Source organism: Gobio gobio (assembly GCF_949357685.1).
Source record: "Gobio gobio genome assembly, chromosome: 25".
Lineage (NCBI taxonomy): Eukaryota > Metazoa > Chordata > Actinopteri > Cypriniformes > Gobionidae > Gobio > Gobio gobio.
The window spans coordinates 2,916,672-2,944,416 of NC_137121.1; the positions used below are offsets into that span (position 1 = coordinate 2,916,672).

A 27,745-nucleotide genomic window follows, 5' to 3' on the forward strand; every position below is an offset into this window, starting at 1 on the left:
CCCTAGTTTTAAGTGGAGAATGTTTTCAGTAGCGAGTGGCTGTTGATACTGTTTCCCATGTGACTATAGCCAATCATAACAGTGTTTGTTTACTGACAAGCCTTAAAGGAGCCGCGCCTTTGTTTCAGACAGTTTCGATTGTTTCAGACTCAGAATGAAGGTTGAAAGCAATTGTTTTTCTGCATATGTTTGGCTTTTAAGTTAAAACTTTATTAACATTATAAGTGAACATCAAGGAACATTAAAATCCATGTCACAGTCCCTTTAAATAATAAATATACAAGTTTTATAAATGTCAGCATTATATTGGGCATTTGCCACCCAGCTATCTATTACTGGTATCAGCATCTGATTCATACATGTGTTCATTTTGAGATTATTAGCGCTATTCATTACTTGCAGGAAAGCAAACACTTTAATATGTTTTTAGTAATGTTTTTTATATATATATATATATAGGCCTATAGGCATGCATAATTTTGGACGTACTGGCTGAAATTACTCTAAATTTTTATATATATATATATGCCATTCTTTGTTTTGTTTTTGTCAGTATAACAACATGTTGTAATTATTGTCCTTTTTTCCATATGTTGACAAATATGTGTTAAATATGTTTTGAAACGTCAATTAAGTTAAGGACAGTAACTTGTAAACAATGTCATGTAACGTCACATTTACCTCAGAAAAACCATATCCAGTGTCCATAAACTCGTTAGTCAGCTAGAAAAAATAACTCTAGAGAGGAGCATTTTGATAATTATATGCACCACATTACATCTTGATTGTCATTTTTAATGTTCTTCAATATTTAATGCATGTATGTAGCCTATGAATAAATCTGGCAAGTTTTTATGACAGCCAAATGTTTATATTTCAAAAAACTAATTGGGAGTAGAAATATGATTATGTAATTGTGAAGTTACAATTATAACTTTATTATTATTTTTTTAAACATAATTTAGTGTAATTTAAGTGTTTGTATACAAATCAGTTAATTTTGTACCTTCAATATTAGTAGGCTAATGTAGTACAACTGACTCCCATAGTTTACAACATTAGTTGAAAATTTGTTTTGCGAAAGAAATGTTTTCCTTGTGAAAATTGGCCATGTATTATACCTGATATGTATCTAAAGTAATCTATATTGAATTGAATCGAATCGAATTGAAAATCGAAATCGAATTGTGAAATTTGTGTCAATACTCAGCCCTAATGTGTATGGTAATCATATAAATGTTTATGTTGTTACTATAAACTATACAATGGTACTTTATCAATGTAAATTCTCTGTTTTTGAGCAGAATTGATGTAAACGAGCTTCTTGTCAATGCGTCAAATGATTAACATAATGCTTTACAACTCAAGTACCAAGTCGTTCATTGCACACGTTTTGGGCTGTTTTTTGCTGATTAACAGTTTTTTTACTCCACATTTGTTTGTTGTTAAAGTAGACTTTGTATGGTTTTTTTTTTAGCTGAGAACAGTTTTTTTATGTAATTCCAGTAAAGTTAGGCAAACTAGACAGAAATATCCAACACATTCAACCAATAATGTTCAAGGCAAAGCTGACAAAAATAAAAGTCAAAAGTCAGTCCTTGCAGGCTTTTCTATTTTAAGTAATTTATTGCTTTGTTGTATATATATATATATCTATAAATGTGTGTCATGACTCCAGTAACAAACAGTTGTAGTCATGGAGGCCATTGCCAGGATTATGAAAACAGAGTTCAGACTCACAGGAATCATTTACCTTCATGTACAACAGCCTTTAGGTGCAGTTACTCTACATTTAAAGCAAGCAAAGTTTGGCTCAAGCAAGGTTTGAGTTGATCTTTTTTAGGTTAGCACACATTTAAGTTATATGCCAAAATTTAAAATGGAATGGAATAGAATTGAATAGAATGTTTATCGACATATGGTCTATCTATACAGTCCATTCACAGCTTTTCAACAGTGTGCAAATGTACAAATAAACAGTACAGTAAAGTAATAAGCTACTTCTTACTATGGTTTTACCACAGTTAAGGGGTGTTTGTTAGGGACAACAGGATGCAAAGTGGCCTATTGATTTGATAAAATGTCTTTCAGCAATATGATAAAAGACACAAATGTTCAATTAATAGTTGAATCAGTTTAATAATCAATATGAATGATTCTTTCAGCAGGTAATATACTTAATTAGTGTGACTTATTGTGTCGATGTGTTTGTTGAAGTGTGTTGAAATGTGGTGCATTATTATACAATTTGTAACAGGTTTGTGTTTATCTGTATGTTACAAACTAGGCTTATCCAATCAGAATTTAGGGATGAATCTGTCGGTTTCCAGTCATAATTTGGGGATCAATCTGACTGTTTCCAATCAGAATATAGGGATCAATCTGACTGTTTCCAATCAGAATTTAGGGATCAATCTGACTATTTCCAATCAGAATATAGGGATCAATCTGACTGTTTCAAATCAGAATATAGGGATCAATCTGACTGTTTCCAATCAGAATATAGGAATCAATCTGACTGTTTCCAATCAGAATATAGGGATCAATCTGACTGTTTCCAATCAGAATATAGGGATCAATCTGACTGTTTCCAATCAGAATATAGGGATCAATCTGACTGTTTCCAATCAGAATATAGGGATCAATCTGACTGTTTCCAATCAGAATATATGGATCAATCTGACTGTTTCCAATCAGAATATAGGGATCAATCTGACTGTTTCCAATCAGAATATATGGATCAATCTGACTGTTTCCAATCAGAATATATGGATCAATCTGACTGTTTCCAATCAGAATATAGGGATCAATCTGACTGTTTCCAATCAGAATATAGGGATCAATCTGACTGTTTCCAATCAGAATTTAGGGATCAATCTGACTGTTTCCAATCAGAATATATGGATCAATCTGACTGTTTCCAATCAGAATATAGGGATCAATCTGACTGTTTCCAATCAGAATATAGGGATCAATCTGACTGTTTCCAATCAGAATATAGGGATCAATCTGACTGTTTCCAATCAGAATATATGGATCAATCTGACTGTTTCCAATCAGAATATAGGGATCAATCTGACTGTTTCCAATCAGAATATATGGATCAATCTGACTGTTTCCAATCAGAATTTAGGGATCAATCTGACTGTTTCCAATCAGAATATAGGGATCAATCTGACTGTTTCCAATCAGAATATAGGGATCAATCTGACTGTTTCCAATCAGAATTTAGGGATCAATCTGACTGTTTCCAATCAGAATTTAGGGATCAATCTGACTGTTTCCAATCAGAATATAGGGATCAATCTGACTGTTTCCAATCAGAATATAGGGATCAATCTGACTGTTTCCAATCAGAATATAGGGATCAATCTGACTGTTTCCAATCAGAATATAGGGATCAATCTGACTGTTTCCAATCAGAATATAGGGATCAATCTGACTGTTTCCAATCAGAATATAGGGATCAATCTGACTGTTTCCAATCAGAATTTAGGGATCAATCTGACTGTTTCCAATCAGAATATAGGGATCAATCTGACTGTTTCCAATCAGAATATATGGATCAATCTGACTGTTTCCAATCAGAATATAGGGATCAATCTGACTGTTTCCAATCAGAATTTAGGGCTCAATCTGACTGTTTCCAATCAGAATATAGGGATCAATCTGACTGTTTCCAATCAGAATATATGGATCAATCTGACTGTTTCCAATCAGAATATATGGATCAATCTGACTGTTTCCAATCAGAATATAGGGATCAATCTGACTGTTTCCAATCAGAATATATGGATCAATCTGACTGTTTCCAATCAGAATATAGGGATCAATCTGACTGTTTCCAATCAGAATTTAGGGATCAATCTGACTGTTTCCAATCAGAATATAGGGATCAATCTGACTGTTTCCAATCAGAATTTAGGGATCAATCTGACTGTTTCCAATCAGAATTTAGGGATCAATCTGACTGTTTCCAATCAGAATATATGGATCAATCTGACTGTTTCCAATCAGAATATAGGGATCAATCTGACTGTTTCCAATCAGAATATAGGGATCAATCTGACTGTTTCCAATCAGAATATAGGGATCAATCTGACTGTTTCCAATCAGAATTTAGGGATCAATCTGACTGTTTCCAATCAGAATATAGGGATCAATCTGACTGTTTCCAATCAGAATTTAGGGATCAATCTGACTGTTTCCAATCAGAATTTAGGGATGAATCTGACTGTTTCCAATCAGAATATAGGGATCAATCTGACTGTTTCCAATCAGAATATAGGGATCAATCTGACTGTTTCCAATCAGAATATAGGGATCAATCTGACTGTTTCCAATCAGAATATAGGGATCAATCTGACTGTTTCCAATCAGAATATAGGGATCAATCTGACTGTTTCCAATCAGAATATAGGGATCAATCTGACTGTTTCCAATCAGAATTTAGGGATCAATCTGACTGTTTCCAATCAGAATATAGGGATCAATCTGACTGTTTCCAATCAGAATTTAGGGATCAATCTGACTGTTTCCAATCAGAATATAGGGATCAATCTGACTGTTTCCAATCAGAATTTAGGGATCAATCTGACTGTTTCCAATCAGAATATAGGGATCAATCTGACTGTTTCCAATCAGAATATAGGGATCAATCTGACTGTTTCCAATCAGAATATAGGGATCAATCTGACTGTTTCCAATCAGAATATAGGGATCAATCTGACTGTTTCCAATCAGAATATAGGGATCAATCTGACTGTTTCCAATCAGAATATAGGGATCAATCTGACTGTTTCCAGTCAGAATTTAGGGATCAATCTGACTGTTTCCAATCAGAATTTAGGGATCAATCTGACTGTTTCCTATCTGAATTTAGAGATTAATTTCCTGGTTTGCAATCAGAGTTTAGGGATGAATCTGTGTGTTTTCTATCAGAATTTAGGGATCAATCTGACTGTTTGCAATCAGAATTTGGGGATCAATCTGTCTTGTTTTCTATCAGAATTTGGGGATCAATCTGACTGTTTGCAATCAGAATTTGGGGATCAATCTGTCTTGTTTTCTATCAGAATTTGGGGATCAATCTGTCTGTTTTCTATCAAAATTTGGGGATCAATCTGACTTTTTCCAATCAGATTTTGGAATGAATCTGACTGTTTCCAATCATAATTTAGGGATGAATCTGTCTTTTTGCAATCAGAATTTAGGGATCAATCTGACTGTTTCCAATCAGAATTTGGGATGAATCTGACTGTTTCCAATCATAATTTAGGGATGAATCTGTCTTTTTGCAATCAGAATTTAGGGATCAATCTGACTGTTTCCAATCAGAATATAGAGCTGAATCTGTCTTTTTGCAATCAGAATTTGGGATGAATCTGTCTTTTTGCAATCAGAATTTAGGGATCAATCTGACTGTTTCCAATCAGAATATAGAGTTGAATCTGTCTTTTTGCAATCAGAATTTGGGATGAATCTGTCTGTTTCCAATCAGAATATAGAGTTGAATCTGTCTTTTTGCAATCAGAATTTAGGGATCAATCTGACTGTTTCCAATCATAATTTAGGGATGAATCTGACTGTTTCCAATCATAATTTAGGGATGAATCTGTCTTTTTGCAATCAGAATTTGGGATGAATCTGTCTGTTTCCAATCAGAATATAGAGTTGAATCTGTCTTTTTGCAATCAGAATTTGGGATGAATCTGTCTGTTTCCAATCAGAATATAGAGTTGAATCTGTCTTTTTGCAATCAGAATTTAGGGATCAATCTGACTGTTTCCAATCAGAATATAGAGCTGAATCTGACTGTTTCCAATCATAATTTAGGGATGAATCTGTCTTTTTGCAATCAGAATTTAGGGATCAATCTGACTGTTTCCAATCAGAATATAGAGTTGAATCTGTCTTTTTGCAATCAGAATTTGGGATGAATCTGTCTGTTTCCAATCAGAATATAGAGTTGAATCTGTCTTTTTGCAATCAGAATTTAGGGATGCATTCGACTGTTTCCAATCAGAATTTAGGGATCAATCTGACTGTTTCCAATCAGAATTTAGGGATGAATTCGACTGTTTCCATTCAGAATATAGAGTTGAATCTGTCTTTTTGCAATCAGAATTTAGGGATCAATCTGACTGTTTCCAATCAGAATTTGGGATGAATTCGACTGTTTCCAATCAGAATTTGGGATGAATCTGACTGTTTCCAATCAGAATTTGGGATGAATCTGACTGTTTCCAATCAGAATATAGAGTTGAATCTGTCTGTTTCCAATCAGAATATAGAGTTGAATCTGTTTGCAATCAGAATTTGTAGTTGGATCTATCTGTTTTTGATGTGCACTATAAATATGGTACAAAATACATTATTGTGTGGTAGAATATGATGTACAGTGTTCAATATAGCCACAGTCAAAAAGAGCATGTGCTTTAGTTCAGTGATTGGCCAGTAGCACCTGTTCCTGCTCTACAGCCAATCAGAGCCAAATCCATCATCATAAAACCTTTAACGAGTCAAACAGCTTCCATATTCAGAAAGAATAAGGCTGCACGTTTGTTTTATACAATACCTCATATATCAGTCCTAGCATTGAATGGGTGGATTTATAACGGCTACCTGGTGCATTTACGAAATAACAACAGTGAATTGTCTTTTATTTTTTTATTTACTGTTCATTGGCTGTCAAGCCTCACCCCATTCATGAGCGCCGGTTTCCCCTAGCAACAATGAGGCAAATAGAATAGGAAGAGGTGAGAGGAATTCATTCTCACCAGCCAATTGAAAGCGAGGTGGGAGGAGCCTGTGCTGAAACGATGTGTGTGTCAGCATTGACATGCATGTTTACTGACAAGGTTTACATGGCAACCGGCTAAGAGCAGGACAGGATTGCAGGTTTTCTGGCACTGGTCAAATGCACAGACACGCTCCAGTATTGTGCGCTTTCCGGACTCAAGGGGACCTGGTTTTCCCCTTTGAATACGCCAACCTTGCGGAAATGAATGCAGGAGAAAACGATGATGTCATTGCAGGGGCGAAACCGTTTTTTTGACTACTGTATATCCATAGGGAAGCATTAATCATGACCTTGATCAAGTGTTTTTAGTATAATGGTGTGGTTATATGATTTTGTGCGTAGTTATTATTTTTTGTTTTGGGGAAAAAGTTGTGAAGAAAAACACGTAATATAATAAAAACAAGCAAAATCACATCATAAACATATAGGGTATACAAAAAAATCAGTGCTTAATACAAAAACAAACTTTTTTTCTTAGGTTAGTCACTGATTTAACACATTTAATGACTGTTAACATGCTGGGTTTTGTTCTTTTAGAGCACAAATAATGTCAAACTTTGTGTCCTTCATTCACACAGCAAGATGTTGAGAAGTTTACAGATATCGAAAAGCTCTACCTCTACCTTAAGTTGCCTTCTGGTCCCAGTAGTGGCAATGAAAAAAGGTACATGTTATTTCAAATCTATTTATTCCTTTCCATATCCCCCTCCCTTCCTTTTATGATTTGAACACCTCAAAAACCATTTGTGATTTTGTGCTTTGCGATATCAAATACATACGTCTGATGTTTATTATTCACTCATGTTTACATTCAGTGAAACATGCAAAGATGCATTAATGAAACAAACTGGGGAATTGTACAAGTATCATTTTTCGTTGTGATCTAGCCTAATTTTGTGTTTGTTCTTTTGCATCATGCTGTATCGAGCTAATCATTTCACCATTTGAATAGATTTTGTGTAAATTATGACATTGCGATACCAAGCTTCCTGTGTTTTATCATTTGTTTCCCCTTATCTGTCCATCATGTCAACCCCTCTTTCCCAACATGATGTCCAATAGAACTGAAAATCAGAGGGGCTCTGCAAGTCCTGCAATATGGTACTACAACTTTAACTATATCAACGGGAAAAACATTTGTAACGTGATATATTATACAGGAGCAACATATGTACACACAGCTTTCTCCTGCTACAGCATCGCGGTTTCACTCCTTCCCGTTCCTCTGTTTTTCCCGCAGCGACCAGAACTCCATGTCGTCCAGCCGGACTCAACAGATGTACGCGTTCAACTGGATCCGAAATCACTTGGAAGAGCATCCGGAAACCTCACTGCCAAAACAAGAGGTGTACGACGAATACAAGTGAGTGCGGTTTAAGTGCAGCAACGGACGGAAATTGTGTTTGCTTGTGCTCACCGGGTTTGTGTTTTTCAGGAGTTATTGCGACAATCTGGGTTACCATCCTTTAAGCGCAGCTGATTTCGGGAAGATCATGAAAAACGTTTTTCCCAACATGAAGGCACGTCGTTTGGGCATGAGGGGGAAATCAAAATATCCTTTATTCCGTGGAAGAAATCTGATGTATTTTGAATGTGAAGTATTGTGCATACAGTACAGCTAATGCAATATACCTTTTGTAGGGCCCTATGATTTTTGCGATGCAGAAAACTTGGAATTCAGTCATAAAAATGGAATTTGTCAAATTTTTTGATTAATAAATAAAAAGGTCAGTTCATAATCCTGCATGCTCATTAGTCATTAGGGCTGCACGATATTGGAAAAAAAAACATACATTGCGATATTTTGTTTTTCTGTGATATATATTGAGATTAAGGGTTGCACCATTTGAGGAAAATATCGAATTGCGATTATTCTGGTTAAAATTGCGATTTGCAATTTTTATCTAAAAATGTACAAATGAAAAGTGTGTTTATATATAACATTGTGTGCTTATATATTATGACTAATAATAATTATGAATGTTATTGCTAATATATATATATATATATATATTAGGGCTGAAACGATTCATCGAGTTACTCGATTAACTCGATTACAAAAATTCCTCGAGGCAAAAATTCTGCCTCGAAGCCTCGTTAAATTCCTATGACGCGCGCTATACGCGCAGGGATCCACACGGACCGCTGTTCAATGTTCAGGAAGCACACCATAGCGCGTGATACATTTTGAATTTAGTTTAGATTCTAGATGCCCAGAATAACTATAGTAACTGCATGTTTTACACAGTTTATGTAAGTTGATTACCGTTCTTATAGCTGCCACACACACACACACACGCGGCGCGCGCAAGCAAGCCCCGAAGCCAGATCGCTTTCACTTTCGTCCTCATAAAGTTTGTCAAGTAAAAGCTTTTAAAGCCTTGCCAGTTTGAACATTGAAGCGATTGTGCACTATTCAAAAACAACAATACGGAAAACGTATCCGTTCAGTGCTCAGCTTTTTTCTGTGACACGGAGAGTTGAGCCGTGTCGCGTCTTTGACAACGAGCGCGCGCCCTGAAGGCAGACCTCTTTACGCGTGAAGATCGCGCGCGGAGAGCAGCGCAGAACTGATAGTAGAAAATCAGTAACACACACACGCATGCACCCTCTCTCTCTCTCTCTCTCTCTCTCTCTCTCTCTCTCTCTCTCTCTCTCTCTCTCTCTCTCTCTCTCTCTCTCTCTCTCTCTCTCTCTCTCTCTCGCGCCAGTCAGACCAATCGTGGCAATGCATCACATATGCTTAAACTTTTATGTAGCCACGCAACAATAATTCCAGCATGCGTTCACTGTATACACCGGGACGTGATGTTGTGACGCGATGTTTCGAACGGATGCTTCACCTTAAATGCACCGCTATGCAAGTGCTGCAAGCGTAGCGTTCTATTAAAAATGAATGTATGTATTTCTGCTGTACCAAACTGCAATGAATCCTCACGCACGCGCACACACACACACAGGTTGCTAGGTTACCATAGCAAATAGGCTCACCACATATGATATATTATTTGTTAGTAGCCTAATGGTAAATGCTGCAGGTGTAGAAATCTACATAAAAGATATTTACTTTGATGTCAGCGCTAGATTACAGCATGAAACCTGTTGTGCATATTAATAAATTAAATTGCTTTTCCTCTTCATTTTCGTTATGCATTATTTGTTTTGGTTGTTTAAAAACGGGGGGAAATGTATCCGATTAATCGATCGATGAAGTGATAGATTAATCGATTACAAAAAGAATCGATAGCTGCAGCCCTAATATATATGTGTGTATATATATATATATATATATATATTAGGGCTGGGCAAATTAACGCGTTAACGCGGGCAATTAATTTTTTCAGCTTAACGCATTAAAAATATTTAACGCAAATAACGCAGCGTCCGTTTTTATATCCATTTTTGCTTAGCGTTACATGATCATCACGCTCTTATTCATGTAAATGCTTCCAAGCGCGACAAGACACAAGAGAACGCGCTGTATGCCAATGTCCTGTCTGTGTGTGTGTGTGTGTGTGCAGTTAAGAAAGGTGTTTGATAACTATTACATTTTATTGTATATGTATAACAGGGAAGGCCACGGGTAAATATAACATTTATTATTTTGGGTTTATGTAAAGATTGTTTTAAGTTCACTTAAATTAAAAGTTGTTTTTTTAAAGCCTAATAAATGTTGAAATTGGCAGCGTTCAGTTATACTGTAATGTAACGTCATTAATGTTTCATAGAGACATCAGTGATACTGGCCTTCATTCATAAAAACATGACAATACAACACATATTTAAAATATGCTGTCTTTAAATTGTTTATACATTAATTTGGAGAGTAACTGAAATTATTACAATATCAAAATATTAAAAACTTAAAATATTAAAAACTTGCAATTAATCGCGATTAATTACAGAAAAAAATGTGATTAATTAGTAAAAAAAAATGAATCGATGCCCAGCACTAATATATATATATATATATATATATATATATATATATATATATATATATATATATATATATATATATATATATATATATATATATAATTAACCAAATAAGAAATATTACTATTACAATAACATTTTCATTATTACACATTTTAAATAGAGTATTTAAGAATAAATATAACAATATAATAATAATAATAGTAATAATATATATTTTTTACAAAAAACTGCTCTAAAAATCACAACAAATGTCTAAGGATTTATTATAAAATATAATCTGTGATATCAATTTCTAAATTTTTGTCAGGAGGTATGCAAAATCACGAACTAGTCTATGTCTTTAATATGAAAATATGAGCCTCTTATGTATCCACTGTGGGGAGAAACACTGGAGAAAAACATATGGATTGTCATAAACATATTACTTTTCCTATTTTTTACCCAAAATAGGATGGAGTGAGCAGTGCTGGGCGCTAAACACACTCATGTTTGATTCCTCCTGGAGGCCAGAGGGCGCCCTCGAGCAGAAACGCCACATGCGCCTCAGAGAGAAGTCATATAATGACGTTTGCAGGAAACCGCTAATGTGAAGCTAGCGCTGTAGCTGAATAAAAAGAAGATAGAAACGCTTTGATTAAACATGAAGACAACAAACACACGACTGCGACAATATATGGTGTATTTGAGTTCTTCTCGGGTATTTTCATAATAATAAAGTATACGTAAATTTAATAAGTTTCATAATTTCAATTAATTAGACATGCTTTTTGATTTATGAAATTTAATTTGACCATTTAAATTAGTGCTGGGCAATCGAATAATCCCGATTTACGAATAATTTCACGAATAATCACGATTCAAAGTTCATGTTTACATAATATATGTGTGTGCACTGTGTATAATTATTATGTACATAAATACACACACATGCATGTATACATTTAAGAAATTTTTTATATTTATATACAAGATAAATTATATAAATGTATAGATATTGCAAATATTTCATAAATATATACATGAAGGATTTGTGTATTTATATATATACATAATAATTATACTCAGTACACACATATATATTAATATAAACATGAACTTTTATTTTGGATGCGATTAATCACGATTAATCGATTGCCCAGTACTAACTATGTCCATAAAATTCATAAAAAAATACTGATTTCATAGGGCCCTGCTTTTGAAACATTTCGTATGCATTGATCATAGAAGTGATTGTTTTAACCTTAACGGTGCATCACGTACTGCTACAGCGGTCTGAGGAAAAAAGCATTTGTGCACATGCCATCGCTCCCTAACCTGGACTTGCACAAATCCGGAGATGGGGTGAGTATCCTGATCTCTAACATATGAGTGGTCATGACTGATAAGCGAATGTCATCTGTCTGCTGCTGTAGTGTGAGTTGCTGGAGTCGGCTGGACAGTCTCCCAGCGCTGAGGATGAGATGCGCTCTGCAGCCTGCGGTCTGGTCTGCGAATGGGCTCAGAAGGTTTTGAGTCGCCAGTTTGACAGTGTGGAGGAACTGGCACGCTTTCTTCTGAACAGTCACTATATAGGCACTAAGTCCATGGCAGCTCTTACTGTTATGACTGGAACCCCAACAGGCAAGACTACATTACTTCACATACAAACCTAGATGATGCATGATTAAAGGGTTGGTTCACCCCAAAAAATGAAAACGAGCCCATTTACTCACTTTCAAGTCATCCTAGCTGTGTATGACTTTCTTCTTTCAGACGAACACAATCAGAATTATGTTAATAATATCCTGGCTCTTCCTAGCTTCATAATGGGAGTGAATGGTACCTGGGTTTTTGAAGCCCATAAAAGTGCATCCATCCATCATAAAAGTGCATCCATCCATCAATAAAAAGTGCATCCATCCATCATAAAAATGCATCCCTACATCATAAAAATGCATCTCTACATCATAAAAATGCATACATCCATCATAAAAGTGCATCCATCCATCATAAAAGTGCATCCATCCATCGTAAAAGTGCTTCCATCCATCGTAAAAATGCATACATCCGTCATAAAAGTGCATCTATCCATCATAAAAGTGCATCCATCCATCGTAAAAATGCATCCATCCATCGTAAAAGTGCATCCCTACATCATAAAAATGCATCTCTACATCATAAAAATGCATACATCCATCATAAAAGTGCATCCATACATCATAAAAGTGCATCCATCCATCATAAAAATGCATACATCCGTCATAAAAGTGCATCTATCCATCATAAAAGTGCATCCATCCATCATAAAAGTGCATATATCCATCGTAAAAATGCATCCATCCATCGTAAAAATGCATCTCTACATCATAAAAATGCATACATCCATCATAAAAGTGCATCCATCCATCATAAAAGTGCATCCATCCATCGTAAAAGTGCTTCCATCCATCGTAAAAATGCATACATCCGTCATAAAAGTGCATCTATCCATCATAAAAGTGCATCTATCCATCATAAAAGTGCATCTATCATCATAAAAGTGCATCTATCCATCATAAAAGTGCATCCATCCATCGTAAAAATGCATCCATCCATCGTAAAAGTGCATCCCTACATCATAAAAATGCATCTCTACATCATAAAAATGCATACATCCATCATAAAAGTGCATCCATACATCATAAAAGTGCATCCATCCATCATAAAAATGCATACATCCGTCATAAAAGTGCATCTATCCATCATAAAAGTGCATCCATCCATCATAAAAGTGCATATATCCATCGTAAAAATGCATCCATCCATCGTAAAAATGCATCTCTACATCATAAAAATGCATACATCCATCATAAAAGTGCATCCATCCATCATAAAAGTGCATCCATCCATCGTAAAAGTGCTTCCATCCATCGTAAAAATGCATACATCCGTCATAAAAGTGCATCTATCCATCATAAAAGTGCATCTATCCATCATAAAAGTGCATCTATCATCATAAAAGTGCATCCATCCATCGTAAAAATGCATCCATCCATCGTAAAAGTGCATCCCTACATCATAAAAATGCATCTCTACATCATAAAAATGCATACATCCATCATAAGTGCATCCATACATCATAAAAGTGCATCCATCCATCGTAAAAATGCATACATCCGTCATAAAATTGCATCCATCCATCGTAAAAATGCATACATCCGTCATAAAAGTGCATCTATCCATCATAAAAGTGCATCCCTCCATCATAAAAGTGCATCTATCCGTCATAAAAGTGCATCTATCCATCATAAAAGTGCATCCCTCCATCATAAAAGTGCATCTATCCATCATAAAAGTGCATCCATCCATCATAAAATTGCATCTATCCATCGTAAAAATGCATCCATCCATCATAAAATTGCATCCATCCATCATAAAAGTGCATCCATCCATCATAAAATTGCATCTATCCATCATAAAAGTGCATCTATCCATCATAAAAGTGCATCCATCCATCGTAAAAATGCATCTATCCATCATAAAAGTGCATCTATCCATCATAAAAGTGCATCCCTCCATCATAAAAGTGCATCCATCCATCGTAAAAATGCATCCATCCATCATAAAAGTGCATCCATCCATCGTAAAAATGCATCCATCCATCATAAAATTGCATCTATCCATCATAAAAGTGCATCCCTCCATCATAAAAGTGCATCCATCCATCGTAAAAATGCATCCATCCATCATAAAAGTGCATCCATCCATCGTAAAAATGCATCCATCCATCATAAAATTGCATCTATCCATCATAAAAGTGCATCTATCCATCATAAAAGTGCATCCATCCATCGTAAAAATGCATCCATCCATCATAAAATTGCATCTATCATCATAAAAGTGCATCCATCCATCGTAAAAATGCATCCATCCATCATAAAAGTGCATCTATCCATCATAAAAGTGCATCTATCCATCATAAAAGTGCATCTATCCATCATAAAAGTGCATCCATCCATCGTAAAAATGCATCCATCCATCATAAAATTGCATCTATCCATCGTAAAAATGCATCCATCCATCATAAAATTGCATCTATCCATCATAAAAATGCATCTATCCATCATATAACTGCTCCACACAGCTCCAGGGGGTTAATAAAGGCCTTCTGGCCTCCACGTGTTTATTTCCGGCAGAAGAGTGACCTCAGACCCGACGCGTGACGTATGATGTAGTAGTGTAAGCTGAGGTGAGAGTAGACACCTCTCGACGTTTGTGCGTTCAATCTACAGACTCAAGCTCCTCCCACATTTCCCACACAAAATAAATCTTGTTTTAGACTTCTACTTAAGCCCCGTTTCCACCGAAATTACCTTGAACAATTTGTCCAGGAACTCTATTTCCCCCCCAGTCATGTTGTTGATCATTGTTGATTCGAATATCAAACGCCTCTTACTGCACGCACCACAACAGACTTTTAGGGTGGAATAAAATGCTGCGTGAACCAATCAGCATGTTCAGCGCCCAAGTCCCACCCCTGAAAGTTTCTTAACTTTGAAAAGTACGACCTCGCGAGCAGGGCCGTTTTGAAGGGGAAATTTTTACCCAGAACTTTATTTAGACCCTGCGGTCGAAACACTGAGTACCATCCCAGTTCCTGGGGCTTTAGTTGCTCTATCCTCTGCGCTTCCTCATTCGTCAATACACTGACGACCAGGTCAGAGGTCACTTCCACCGGAACTAGACTAGCATACGGCCATTACAGGAAAACCGTGATTATAGTCAATAAAGTTATAAATATGGATTTTTTTTGCACAAAAACGCATGGCTTTGCTTCAGAGCACTTTTATGATGGATATATGCACTTTTATGATGGACAGATGCACTTTTATGATGATAGATGCACTTTTATGATGGATAGATACACTTTTATGATGATAGATGCACTTTTATGATGGATATATGCACTTTTATGATGGATAGATGCACTTTTATGATGGATAGATACACTTTTATGATGATAGATGCACTTTTATGATGGATAGATACACTTTTATGATGATAGATGCACTTTTATGATGGATATATGCACTTTTATGACGGATAGATGCACTTTTATGATGGATAGATACACTTTTATGATGATAGATGCACTTTTATGATGGATAGATACACTTTTATGATGATAGATGCACTTTTATGATGGATATATGCACTTTTATGATGGATAGATGCACTTTTATGATGATAGATGCACTTTTATGATGGATATATGCACTTTTATGATGGATAGATGCACTTTTATGATGATAGATGCACTTTTATGATGGATATATGCACTTTTATGATGGATAGATACACTTTTATGATGATAGATGCACTTTTATGATGATAGATGCCCTTTTATGATGGACAGATGCACTTTTATGATGGACAGATGCACTTTTATGATGGATAGATGCACTTTTATGATGGATAGATGCACTTTTATGATGGACAGATGCACTTTTATGATGGATTGATGCACTTTTATGATGGATAGATACACTTTTATGATGATAGATGCACTTTTATGATGGATAGATGCACTTTTATGATGGACAGATGCACTTTTATGATGGATTGATGCACTTTTATGATGGATAGATACACTTTTATGATGGATAGATACACTTTTATGATGATAGATGCACTTTTATGATGGACAGATGCACTTTTATGATGATAGATGCACTTTTATGATGGACAGATGCACTTTTATGATGGATAGATGCACTTTTATGATGGATAGATGCACTTTTATGATGGACAGATGCACTTTTATGATGATAGATGCACTTTTATGATGGATGGATGCACTTTTATGATGGATAGATGCACTTTTATGATGATAGATGCACTTTTATGATGGACAGATGCACTTTTATGATGGATAGATGCACTTTTATGATGGACAGATGCACTTTTATGATGGATAGATGCACTTTTATGATGATAGATGCACTTTTATGATGGACAGATGCACTTTTATGATGGACAGATGCACTTTTATGATGGATAGATACACTTTTATGATGATAGATGCACTTTTATGATGATAGATGCACTTTTATGATGATAGATGCACTTTTATGATGGATAGATACACTTTTATGATGGATAGATACACTTTTATGATGGATAGATGCACTTTTATGATGGATAGATGCACTTTTATGATGGACAGATGCACTTTTATGATGGACAGATGCACTTTTATGATGGATAGATACACTTTTATGATGGATAGATGCACTTTTATGATGGACAGATGCACTTTTATGATGGATAGATGCACTTTTATGATGGACAGATGCACTTTTATGATGGACAGATGCACTTTTATGATGGATAGATACACTTTTATGATGATAGATGCACTTTTATGATGGATAGATACACTTTTATGATGATAGATGCACTTTTATGATGGACAGATGCACTTTTATGATGGACAGATGCACTTTTATGATGGACAGATGCACTTTTATGATGATAGATGCACTTTTATGATGGATAGATGCACTTTTATGATGGACAGATGCACTTTTATGATGGACAGATGCACTTTTATGATGGATAGATACACTTTTATGATGATAGATGCACTTTTATGATGGATAGATACACTTTTATGATGATAGATGCACTTTTATGATGGACAGATGCACTTTTATGATGGACAGATGCACTTTTATGATGGACAGATGCACTTTTATGATGATAGATGCACTTTTATGATGGATAGATGCACTTTTATGATGGACAGATGCACTTTTATGATGGACAGATGCACTTTTATGATGGATAGATGCACTTTTATGATGGATAGATGCACTTTTATGATGGACAGATGCACTTTTATGATGGACAGATGCACTTTTATGATGATAGATGCACTTTTATGATGGACAGATGCACTTTTATGATGGACAGATGCACTTTTATGATGGATAGATGCACTTTTATGATGGACAGATGCACTTTTATGATGGATAGATGCACTTTTATGATGGACAGATGCACTTTTATGATGGACAGATGCACTTTTATGATGGATAGATGCACTTTTATGATGGATAGATGCACTTTTATGATGGACAGATTAGGGGTGCACCGATCCGATATTAGGATCGGATATCGGCCGCGATACTGACAAAATAGCTGGATCGGGGATCGGAAAAATTAACAGATCCACAAGCCGATCCGGGTGTTTTTTTCCGTCGCAGCAGAACCGACGTCATTCGTCAGCTTCACGTGTGTCGCATGCTAGAAGGGAGCGAGCCAGAGAGACTCGGCTGTGTGGAGGAGATATTTCACGCTTGCCACGCCAACTAGTTCGTCGCTGTTTCGAGGGTATTACTGCAAAGTCAGGGTCTTTCCTGCATTGACATTTTTTTGACGGCCAAAGCCTAATTTGATGAGTTATTGTGATTTACGAGTGATGTAGAACAGATGCTGCGCTTGTGACTGAGTGACAGAGAGACCGATCTGAGAGCTCCTCCCCCGCGCGCGCTCTCTGGGTCTTCAAAATAATCAGTGTTCGCTCTCATATTTCACATATTAATCCAAATCAAAAGCTCGGAAGACCGAAACCATGTTGCACGTGACACATTCGGACAATTTTGTCCTTGAATTATCACTGGGTGTGAATTGCGCTCAAAAAACATTGACTCTTCTCTGACCAGCTGACATAAAGCATACTTTCAATAAGCGGGAGACAAATTATATCCAGTTATGAAGTGTTTTCTGTGTGTTGACATCTTTCGCGATGTTCTAACAGACGGGATTCGCACACAACGCGTCTGCTAATGTCCGATTCGTGACTTAATGACTCCTTTGAACCGAATCATTTTAACGACTGGCCAGAACAACTGATCCGTCCAACACTGAACTCATGAACTCAGTTTATTAATTTACTCAGAACGCAACTGAAATGAGAACACAAGTGTGCTTACCCATTTTAGCAAGAGTGGGTAGTAAGAATTATTTTTAATTATCAACAGTATTTCAGCTTATTTCTGTTGACAATGTGTAGTAAAATAAATAGGCCTAGCCTACAATCATTTAATCTGGAGTGAGGTGAAACCAGAACAAAGTTGTTATTAGCTAGCTGAACATTTTTATTAAATTGCATATGGTAGAAAATTAGACTATTTGTTAATTTGTAATGCTACTTTTTAATATTGATATGATTATATACCAAAACAATTATCTGTAGTGTAAAAAATGTTTGGTAACTGTCAGATTACTATTGTATGTTTGACCAATACACTGTTTTTTGTTTCCACTGCTACATTTTATTTATTTAAAGAAGTTAGATTACATTCTATTTTAGATTTGAATGCACAATTGTTTTTTAAATAAATAAGAATTCAACACCTTACATACATCTGTTATTTTGTCTTAGTTATGTTTAGTTAGTAAAGTCTGGTGCCTTTAGTCTCTTCAAGGAAGGTATAAGGTGGAAGATATGCAGTTTATTATTAATTCAACAATATATCGGATCGGTATCGGGTATCGACAGATACACAAAGCCCAGGCATCGGTATCGGGACTGAAAAAGTCGGATCGGTGCACCCCTAGGACAGATGCACTTTTATGATGATAGATGCACTTTTATGATGGACAGATGCACTTTTATGATGATAGATGCACTTTTATGATGGATAGATACACTTTTATGATGATAGATGCACTTTTATGATGGACAGATGCACTTTTATGATGGATAGATGCACTTTTATGATGGATAGATGCACTTTTATGATGGATAGATGCACTTTTATGATGGATAGATACACTTTTATGATGATAGATGCACTTTTATGATGGATAGATACACTTTTATGATGATAGATGCACTTTTATGATGGATAGATACACTTTTATGATGGATAGATACACTTTTATGATGATAGATGCACTTTTATGATGGACAGATGCACTTTTATGATGGATAGATGCACTTTTATGATGGATAGATACACTTTTATGATGATAGATGCACTTTTATGATGGATAGATACACTTTTATGATGATAGATGCACTTTTATGATGGACAGATGCACTTTTATGATGGATAGATGCACTTTTATGATGGATAGATACACTTTTATGATGATAGATGCACTTTTATGATGGATAGATACACTTTTATGATGACAGATGCACTTTTATGATGGATAGATACACTTTTATGATGATAGATGCACTTTTATGATGGATAGATGCACTTTTATGATGGATAGATGCACTTTTATGATGATAGATGCACTTTTATGATGGATAGATACACTTTTATGATGGATAGATACACTTTTATGATGATAGATGCACTTTTATGATGGATAGATACACTTTTATGATGGATAGATGCACTTTTATGATGATAGATGCACTTTTATGATGGATAGATGCACTTTTATGATGGATAGATGCACTTTTATGATGGACAGATGCACTTTTATGATGGACAGATGCACTTTTATGATGGATAGATGCACTTTTATGATGGACAGATGCACTTTTATGATGGATAGATGCACTTTTATGATGGATAGATGCACTTTTATGATGGACAGATGCACTTTTATGATGGATAGATGCACTTTTATGATGATAGATACACTTTTATGATGATAGATGCACTTTTATGATGGACAGATGCACTTTTATGATGATAGATGCACTTTTATGATGGATAGATGCACTTTTATGATGGATAGATACACTTTTATGATGATAGATGCACTTTTATGATGGATAGATGCACTTTTATGATGGATAGATGCACTTTTATGATGGACAGATGCACTTTTATGATGGATAGATACACTTTTATGATGATAGATGCACTTTTATGATGATAGATGCACTTTTATGATGGATAGATGCACTTTTATGATGATAGATACACTTTTATGATGATAGATGCACTTTTATGATGATAGATGCACTTTTATGATGATAGATGCACTTTTATGATGGATAGATACACTTTTATGATGATAGATGCACTTTTATGATGGACAGATGCACTTTTATGATGGATAGATACACTTTTATGATGATAGATGCACTTTTATGATGATAGATGCACTTTTATGATGGACAGATGCACTTTTATGATGGATAGATACACTTTTATGATGATAGATGCACTTTTATGATGGATAGATACACTTTTATGATGGACAGATGCACTTTTATGATGGATAGATACACTTTTATGATGATAGATGCACTTTTATGATGGACAGATGCACTTTTATGGTGATAGATGCACTTTTATGATGATAGATGCACTTTTATGATGGATAGATACACTTTTATGATGATAGATGCACTTTTATGATGGATAGATGCACTTTTATGATGATAGATACACTTTTATGATGATAGATGCACTTTTATGATGGATAGATACACTTTTATGATGATAGATGCACTTTTATGATGGATAGATACACTTTTATGATGGATAGATACACTTTTATGATGGACAGATGCACTTTTATGATGATAGATGCACTTTTATGATGGATAGATACACTTTTATGATGATAGATGCACTTTTATGATGATAGATGCACTTTATGACACTTTTATGATGGATAGATGCACTTTTATGATGATAGATGCACTTTTATGATGGACAGATGCACTTTTATGATGGATAGATACACTTTTATGATGATAGATGCACTTTTATGATGGACAGATGCACTTTTATGATGATAGATGCACTTTTATGATGGATAGATGCACTTTTATGATGGACAGATGCACTTTTATGATGGATAGATGCACTTTTATGATGGATAGATGCACTTTTATGATGGACAGATGCACTTTTATGATGGACAGATGCACTTTTATGATGATAGATGCACTTTTATGATGGACAGATGCACTTTTATGATGGATAGATGCACTTTTATGATGATAGATACACTTTTATGATGATAGATGCACTTTTATGATGATAGATGCACTTTTATGATGGACAGATGCACTTTTATGATGGACAGATGCACTTTTATGATGGACAGATGCACTTTTATGATGATAGATGCACTTTTATGATGGACAGATGCACTTTTATGATGATAGATGCACTTTTATGATGGACAGATGCACTTTTATGATGGACAGATGCACTTTTATGATGATAGATGCACTTTTATGATGGATAGATGCACTTTTATGATGGACAGATGCACTTTTATGATGCATGGATGCACTTTTATGATGATAGATGCACTTTTATGATGGATAGATACACTTTTATGATGGATAGATGCACTTTTATGATGGATTGATGCACTTTTATGATGGATAGATGCACTTTTATAATGGAGGGATGCACTTTTATGATGGACAGATGCACTTTTATGATGGATGGATGCACTTTTATGATGGATAGATGCACTTTTATGATGGATTGATGCACTTTTATGATGGATAGATGCACTTTTATGATGGAGGGATGCACTTTTATGACGGATAGATGCACTTATGATGGATGGATGCACTTTTATGATGATAGATGCACTTTTATGATGATAGATGCACTTTTATGATGGATAGATGCACTTTTATGATGGAAGGATGCACTTTTATGATGGAGGGATGCACTTTTATGATGGATAGATGCACTTCTATGATGTAGGGATGCACTTTTATGATGGATAGATGCACTTTTATGATGATAGATGCACTTTTATGATGATAGATGCACTTTTATGATGATAGATGCACTTTTATGATGGATAGATGCACTTTTATGATGGAAGGATGCACTTTTATGATGGAGGGATGCACTTTTATGATGGATAGATGCACTTCTATGATGTAGGGATGCACTTTTATGATGGATAGATGCACTTTTATGATGGAGGGATGCACTTTTATGATGGAGGGATGCACTTTTATGACGGATAGATGCACTTATGATGGATGGATGCACTTTTATGATGGAGGGATGCACTTTTATGATGGAGGGATGCACTTTTATGATGGAGGGATGCACTTTTATGATGGATAGATGCACTTTTATGATGGATAGATGCACTTTTATGATGGAGGGATGCACTTTTATGATGGAGGGATGCACTTTTATGACGGATAGATGCACTTATGATGGATGGATGCACTTTTATGATGGAGGGATGCACTTTTATGATGGAGGGATGCACTTTTATGACGGATAGATGCACTTATGATGGAGGGATGCACTTTTATGACGGATAGATGCACTTATGATGGAGGGATGCACTTTTATGATGGAGGGATGCACTTTTATGATGGAGGGATGCACTTTTATGACGGATAGATGCACTTTTATGATGGAGGGATGCACTTATGATGGAGGGATGCACTTATGATGGAGGGATGCACTTTTTTGGGCTTCAAAATCTCAGGTACCATTTACTCCCATTATAAAGCTTGGTAGAGCCAGAGTATTATTAATATAACTCTGATTGCGTTGGGCTGAGAAAAAAAAAGTCATACACACCAAGGATGGCTTGAGGGTGAGTAAATTCTAGGACCATTTTCATTTTTGGGTGAACTATCCCTGTAAACTGTTTGGAAATGTGGGAAATCTGTCGTTGGTTGAGCAGCTTCTGGTTGTGTCATACTTGTGTGGCATTCTGTCCATTTCTGTTTTTAACATGAACCTATTTCATTTAATAAAAATGGCAGGTATGAAAACCCCTACGCCAGCCTCTGCGTTTGTGCCAACTGGTGAAGCCAACTCATTCCAGCCCCAAGTGAAGACCCTCCCTTCGCCTTCTGTAGACGCCAAACAGCAGCTGCAGCGGAAGATCCAGAAGAAACAGCAGGAGCAGAAGCTCACCTCTCCTTTGCCCATCGATGCCCAGGCTAGAAGGGCAGAGGCGGGCACACCTGTCCCTGGATCCAGCCTGACCTCTGGAAGTCCTGCATTGCTGTCCCCTCAACCAACAATAGGCATTGTGGTCACTGCTGTCCCAAGTCCCATCACAGTAAGGACATTTTGGTTGCTAACAGAGCATCAGTGTTGGGGAGTAGTTAACTACAAGTAGCTAAGCTACTAACTTAACTACATTTTTCAGTAGCTTGTCAGTAGCTCAGTTACTTTTAAAACAATGTAGCTTTTCCAGTAGCTAACTACTTTTTCCAGCAAGTAGCGGTGTAGCGCGATCAAAAGCTACACTCCATTTTGTGTTTTGTTTTGATGAGCCTGCAATGCATTGAAGCAACACAGTGTTTTCTTCTTATTTGATTTTAAAATCGTGCGTTACCGCCATCTATTGTTTCATCGCGCATCTTGTGGTTCACAGAGAAGAGATTGACTGATGATTATGTAAAGGACGTACAGGAGTGGGTTGAAAACCGAATCGACTAGTAATGGTTATACTTGATACAAACAAAAGATTAAAACGCTATCTGCGTCGAAGATTTCAAGCATATACAGATTAATAATAGCCTTTTTAAATTGATTATCCTGCTATATATATATATATATATATATATATATATATATATATATATATATATATATATATATATATATATATATATATATATATATATATATATATATATATATATATAGCAGGATAATCAAAGTTGTATCAAAGTTGCTTATATTTTGTTCTTGCATTGATGGAACATGACATTTGTAGCGATTTTGCACTTTGACAATCTACATTTGACTACATTTGAGTATTGTATATTTAGATAGTTAACGAAATAGAACTTTACTCTTATCATAATTGTATTGCATTGTGTTGTTTTAAACCCCCAAACATTTAACTTAAAACATTCGTCATTAACGATTATTCAGTTATTTGTAAATATGCAATTTAATTGTAAAAAATCAAAGTAGTTTTGATGTAGCTAGCTACATTTTGGTAGTAACTTGTAGTGTATCTAACTACTTTTTCAGAAGGGTAGCTTGACTGTAGTTTAACTACTTTCATGAATAAGTAGCTTGTCAAACTACTGTTTCAGAGTAGCTTCCCCAACACTGCAGAGTATTTATGATTTGACATTTCTAGATGGACAATTGCTTCATCTATTGTTTTGTTTGCAGGTTCAGAGAAACCGGCAACTAATGACCTCTCCAAGTCCTGTCGGGGCAGCAGAGGGAAAAGTTGTACCGGTTAACTTCCAGGTCGTGACACAACCTGTTAAGCAGTCTCCAAAAACACCCCAGAATATCTCTGCGAGCCCTGTTGGAGACAGGTTGGCCAGACACCGATACGCCCAGATTTTACCTAAACCTTCCGCCACAAGCGCCATTTCACTTCGCTCACCCCCAACGCTCCTCATCACCAACAGCCCCCTCAAGACAGTGATGCCCACGCCCCATGTTAGCTCTGTAAATGTGGTCAAGATGACTGCAATATCGCTAGCGCCCAACAGTAGCAGTAATAGTAGTACTCCTACCCCATTACGACCTGCATCAGCGGGCATGGGTAGCACAGCTTCCCAGGACGAATCTAACCAAACCCAGCAATCTCAGAACGGGACCTCTCTTCAGATATCTGGATTTGGGAAAGCTGGACGTCCTTCCACGACCCCAACCCCATTAGTGTCCACCATTACCAATGAAGTGAAAGTGACATTCGAAGCTGTGAATGACAGTAACTCAGCTACTGCTGTTGATAAACAAAGCACTGCGTCAGGGGCAAGTACAGGACAAAAGAACGAAAGAGCCACTAAATACAGGGCTTCCAGTGAACCCTCTCTGCTTATTAAGGCGTCCCCTGTGCCTGAGAGAGTGATAAGGGCCAAGAGTGACTCCACAGCCCCTTCAAGTACAATCATGGAGGCTCTTGCCCCAAGCAGCAATAACAACGATCAACCAGAAAGTACTTTGTATTTAACTGTTACTAGCCAGAATGTAGACGCCGAGTTGTCATCCATTTGTGCGGTGGCAACTGCAAGCACTTCTTCTAAAGATGCTGGTCTCTGTCTAAAAAGCCCTCGGAAACGCTCGGCATCTGTTTTAGAAACCCATACAATCCCAGTTAAAAGAGTATTCATTTCCCAGCAACCTTTGGATGTTGGCAGCCATGCCAGGCCTGGTCTTGTAATAGCAGCTAAGAAGATCCAGAGACCTGGCACCCCAGCAAGACCAGAGAGCGCTCCATGCAAAGTTACGCTAAAACAGAGTAGCTCTCTCCCGACTCAAATCTTGGCTCTTTCCGACACGCCCATTGGACTCTCTCAGACTGTTAATCATCAAATCGAGAGTGAAGTTGCTGATATCAGCCTGGATGAAACGGCTTCTGGCAACAGCGCAGCTTTGTTGCAACAAATCCCAAGTCACCAACAAATCAGCAGTGGTGTTTCTCAGGAGGTGTCTGCTGTAAGTGAGCTCAAGAGCTCGCTGCAAGACTACTCGCAACAGATGCAAGCAGAACACAAGCAGAACACAGCTAATACCTTACCGTTGATGGCCCAGGCAACTGAGACCTCTCTTCAGCAGGACATTGTTGATTTCACAGGAGCCCAAACTAGCATTGACTATTTCCCCTTCAATGATGATGATATGACCCAGGATAGTATTGTAGAAGAGCTTGTACAGATGGAGGAGCAAATGAAGCTGAATAGCAGCTTGCAATCCTACCTAAGTTGTGTGGATATATCCCTACAAGGTCAAGCCTCAGTTGGACAAGGAACGATCCTGTCGCCCCATCAGACAAGTACACAGTTCTATCATTCCTCCCACAGTAGCGCCACGCCAGCCCACACGCCAACTCCTACGCCTACGCCAACACCAACGCCTACTCCAACTCCTACCTCTGAGATGCTTCCAGGGGGGCATAGCTTGACCAGAGAAAGCCCTTGCTCCCGAATGGCACCTATTACCCCGGTGGATAGCATCTTAGGTGGGCGCCATACACCCATCAGCACTCCTCTATCAAACTGCAGTAGCAGTGTTCCTCCAAGTCCCATCGAATGCCGCAATCCCTTTGCATTCACTCCTATCAACTCCAGTATAACTGGTTATCATGATGGTAGCGTTGTGTCTAGCAGTCCAGTGAAACCCATGCAAAGGCCTATGGCCACCCACCCAGATAAAGCCAAGCTGGAGTGGATCACCAACCGGTACAACAGCACCGCAGGGTCTCCGGTTATCTCCACCAACTCCACCATTGGCATCCTTCCCAGTTACCAGGATCTGGTCGAGGACCACTTCCGTAAACCACACGCCTTCGCCATCCCAGGCCAATCCCTCCAGTCTCAGTCGAGGCATCAGGATGGAAACTTGGGACGGTTAACCGTTTCTCCAGTGCAACAAGGACAGCAAACCACCCTCAGTGGAAAGCAGGAAAGTTTCGCCGTCCCAGCTCCATTGGACAATAAAGGGGCAGGAAGCACATCTGGAGGGGGAACGTTTCGGTGTCGCAGCGTTAGCCCGGCCATTCGCCAGCGCAACCTAAGTGGCACCACTGCACAAACAGTCACCTTACGGTCTGTTGTTTCTCCCTTTAATTGCCCCCTGACATCTGAGGTCCTGAACATCCTGTCCAACAACCAGTCGGTGGTCAATGCCAGCAGCTTGGCCCAGAGGAGCCAATCAGTGCCACTAAACATCATGATGCAGTCTGAGCTGCTGCCCATCAGTCACCAGGCGCAGCAAAGCAATAGCGCCAAGATCACCACCGTCCTCCTCAGCAAGATGGACACGGATGGAGATGATGCAGTGCGAGGGCTGGGTGTGAATAACCTACCCGCCAATTACACCGCACGGATGAACTTAACCCAAATCTTGGAGACGACACAGGGCTTCCCCGGAGGCCCCAACCCTCAGAACCAGCAGCTGCCTCTGGACTCAAGCCCTTCGCCATTTGACTTCCAGAAGACGGCGTACCTCATGAGCACGGGCGAGGAACAAGTCACCTTCTCCAGTGGTGACAGTCAAGCACAATCAGGCCCAGGACTGCAACAACCGGAAGAGCAGCTGGAGCTTCAGGAAGAGCTGCAAGATCAACACCTACAAC

The 27,745-nt window shown here is 37.2% G+C and overlaps 1 protein-coding gene across 1 annotated transcript in view; it reads left to right on the forward strand.

Annotated features, from left to right (window-relative positions):
* The window catches only part of rfx7b (regulatory factor X7b), a 50,558-nt gene that overhangs the window by 19,776 nt on the left and 3,037 nt on the right, over nt 1-27,745 (forward strand). The window contains exons 3-10 of the mRNA XM_079809190.1: nt 7,381-7,466; nt 7,865-7,903; nt 8,043-8,165; nt 8,238-8,354; nt 12,001-12,085; nt 12,157-12,364; nt 23,451-23,752; nt 24,826-27,745. The exon at nt 24,826-27,745 is cut by the window's right edge and continues 3,037 nt beyond it. Coding sequence (XP_079665316.1) covers nt 7,381-7,466; nt 7,865-7,903; nt 8,043-8,165; nt 8,238-8,354; nt 12,001-12,085; nt 12,157-12,364; nt 23,451-23,752; nt 24,826-27,745 — 3,880 coding nt within the window. The remainder of the gene's footprint in view (nt 1-7,380; nt 7,467-7,864; nt 7,904-8,042; nt 8,166-8,237; nt 8,355-12,000; nt 12,086-12,156; nt 12,365-23,450; nt 23,753-24,825) is intronic.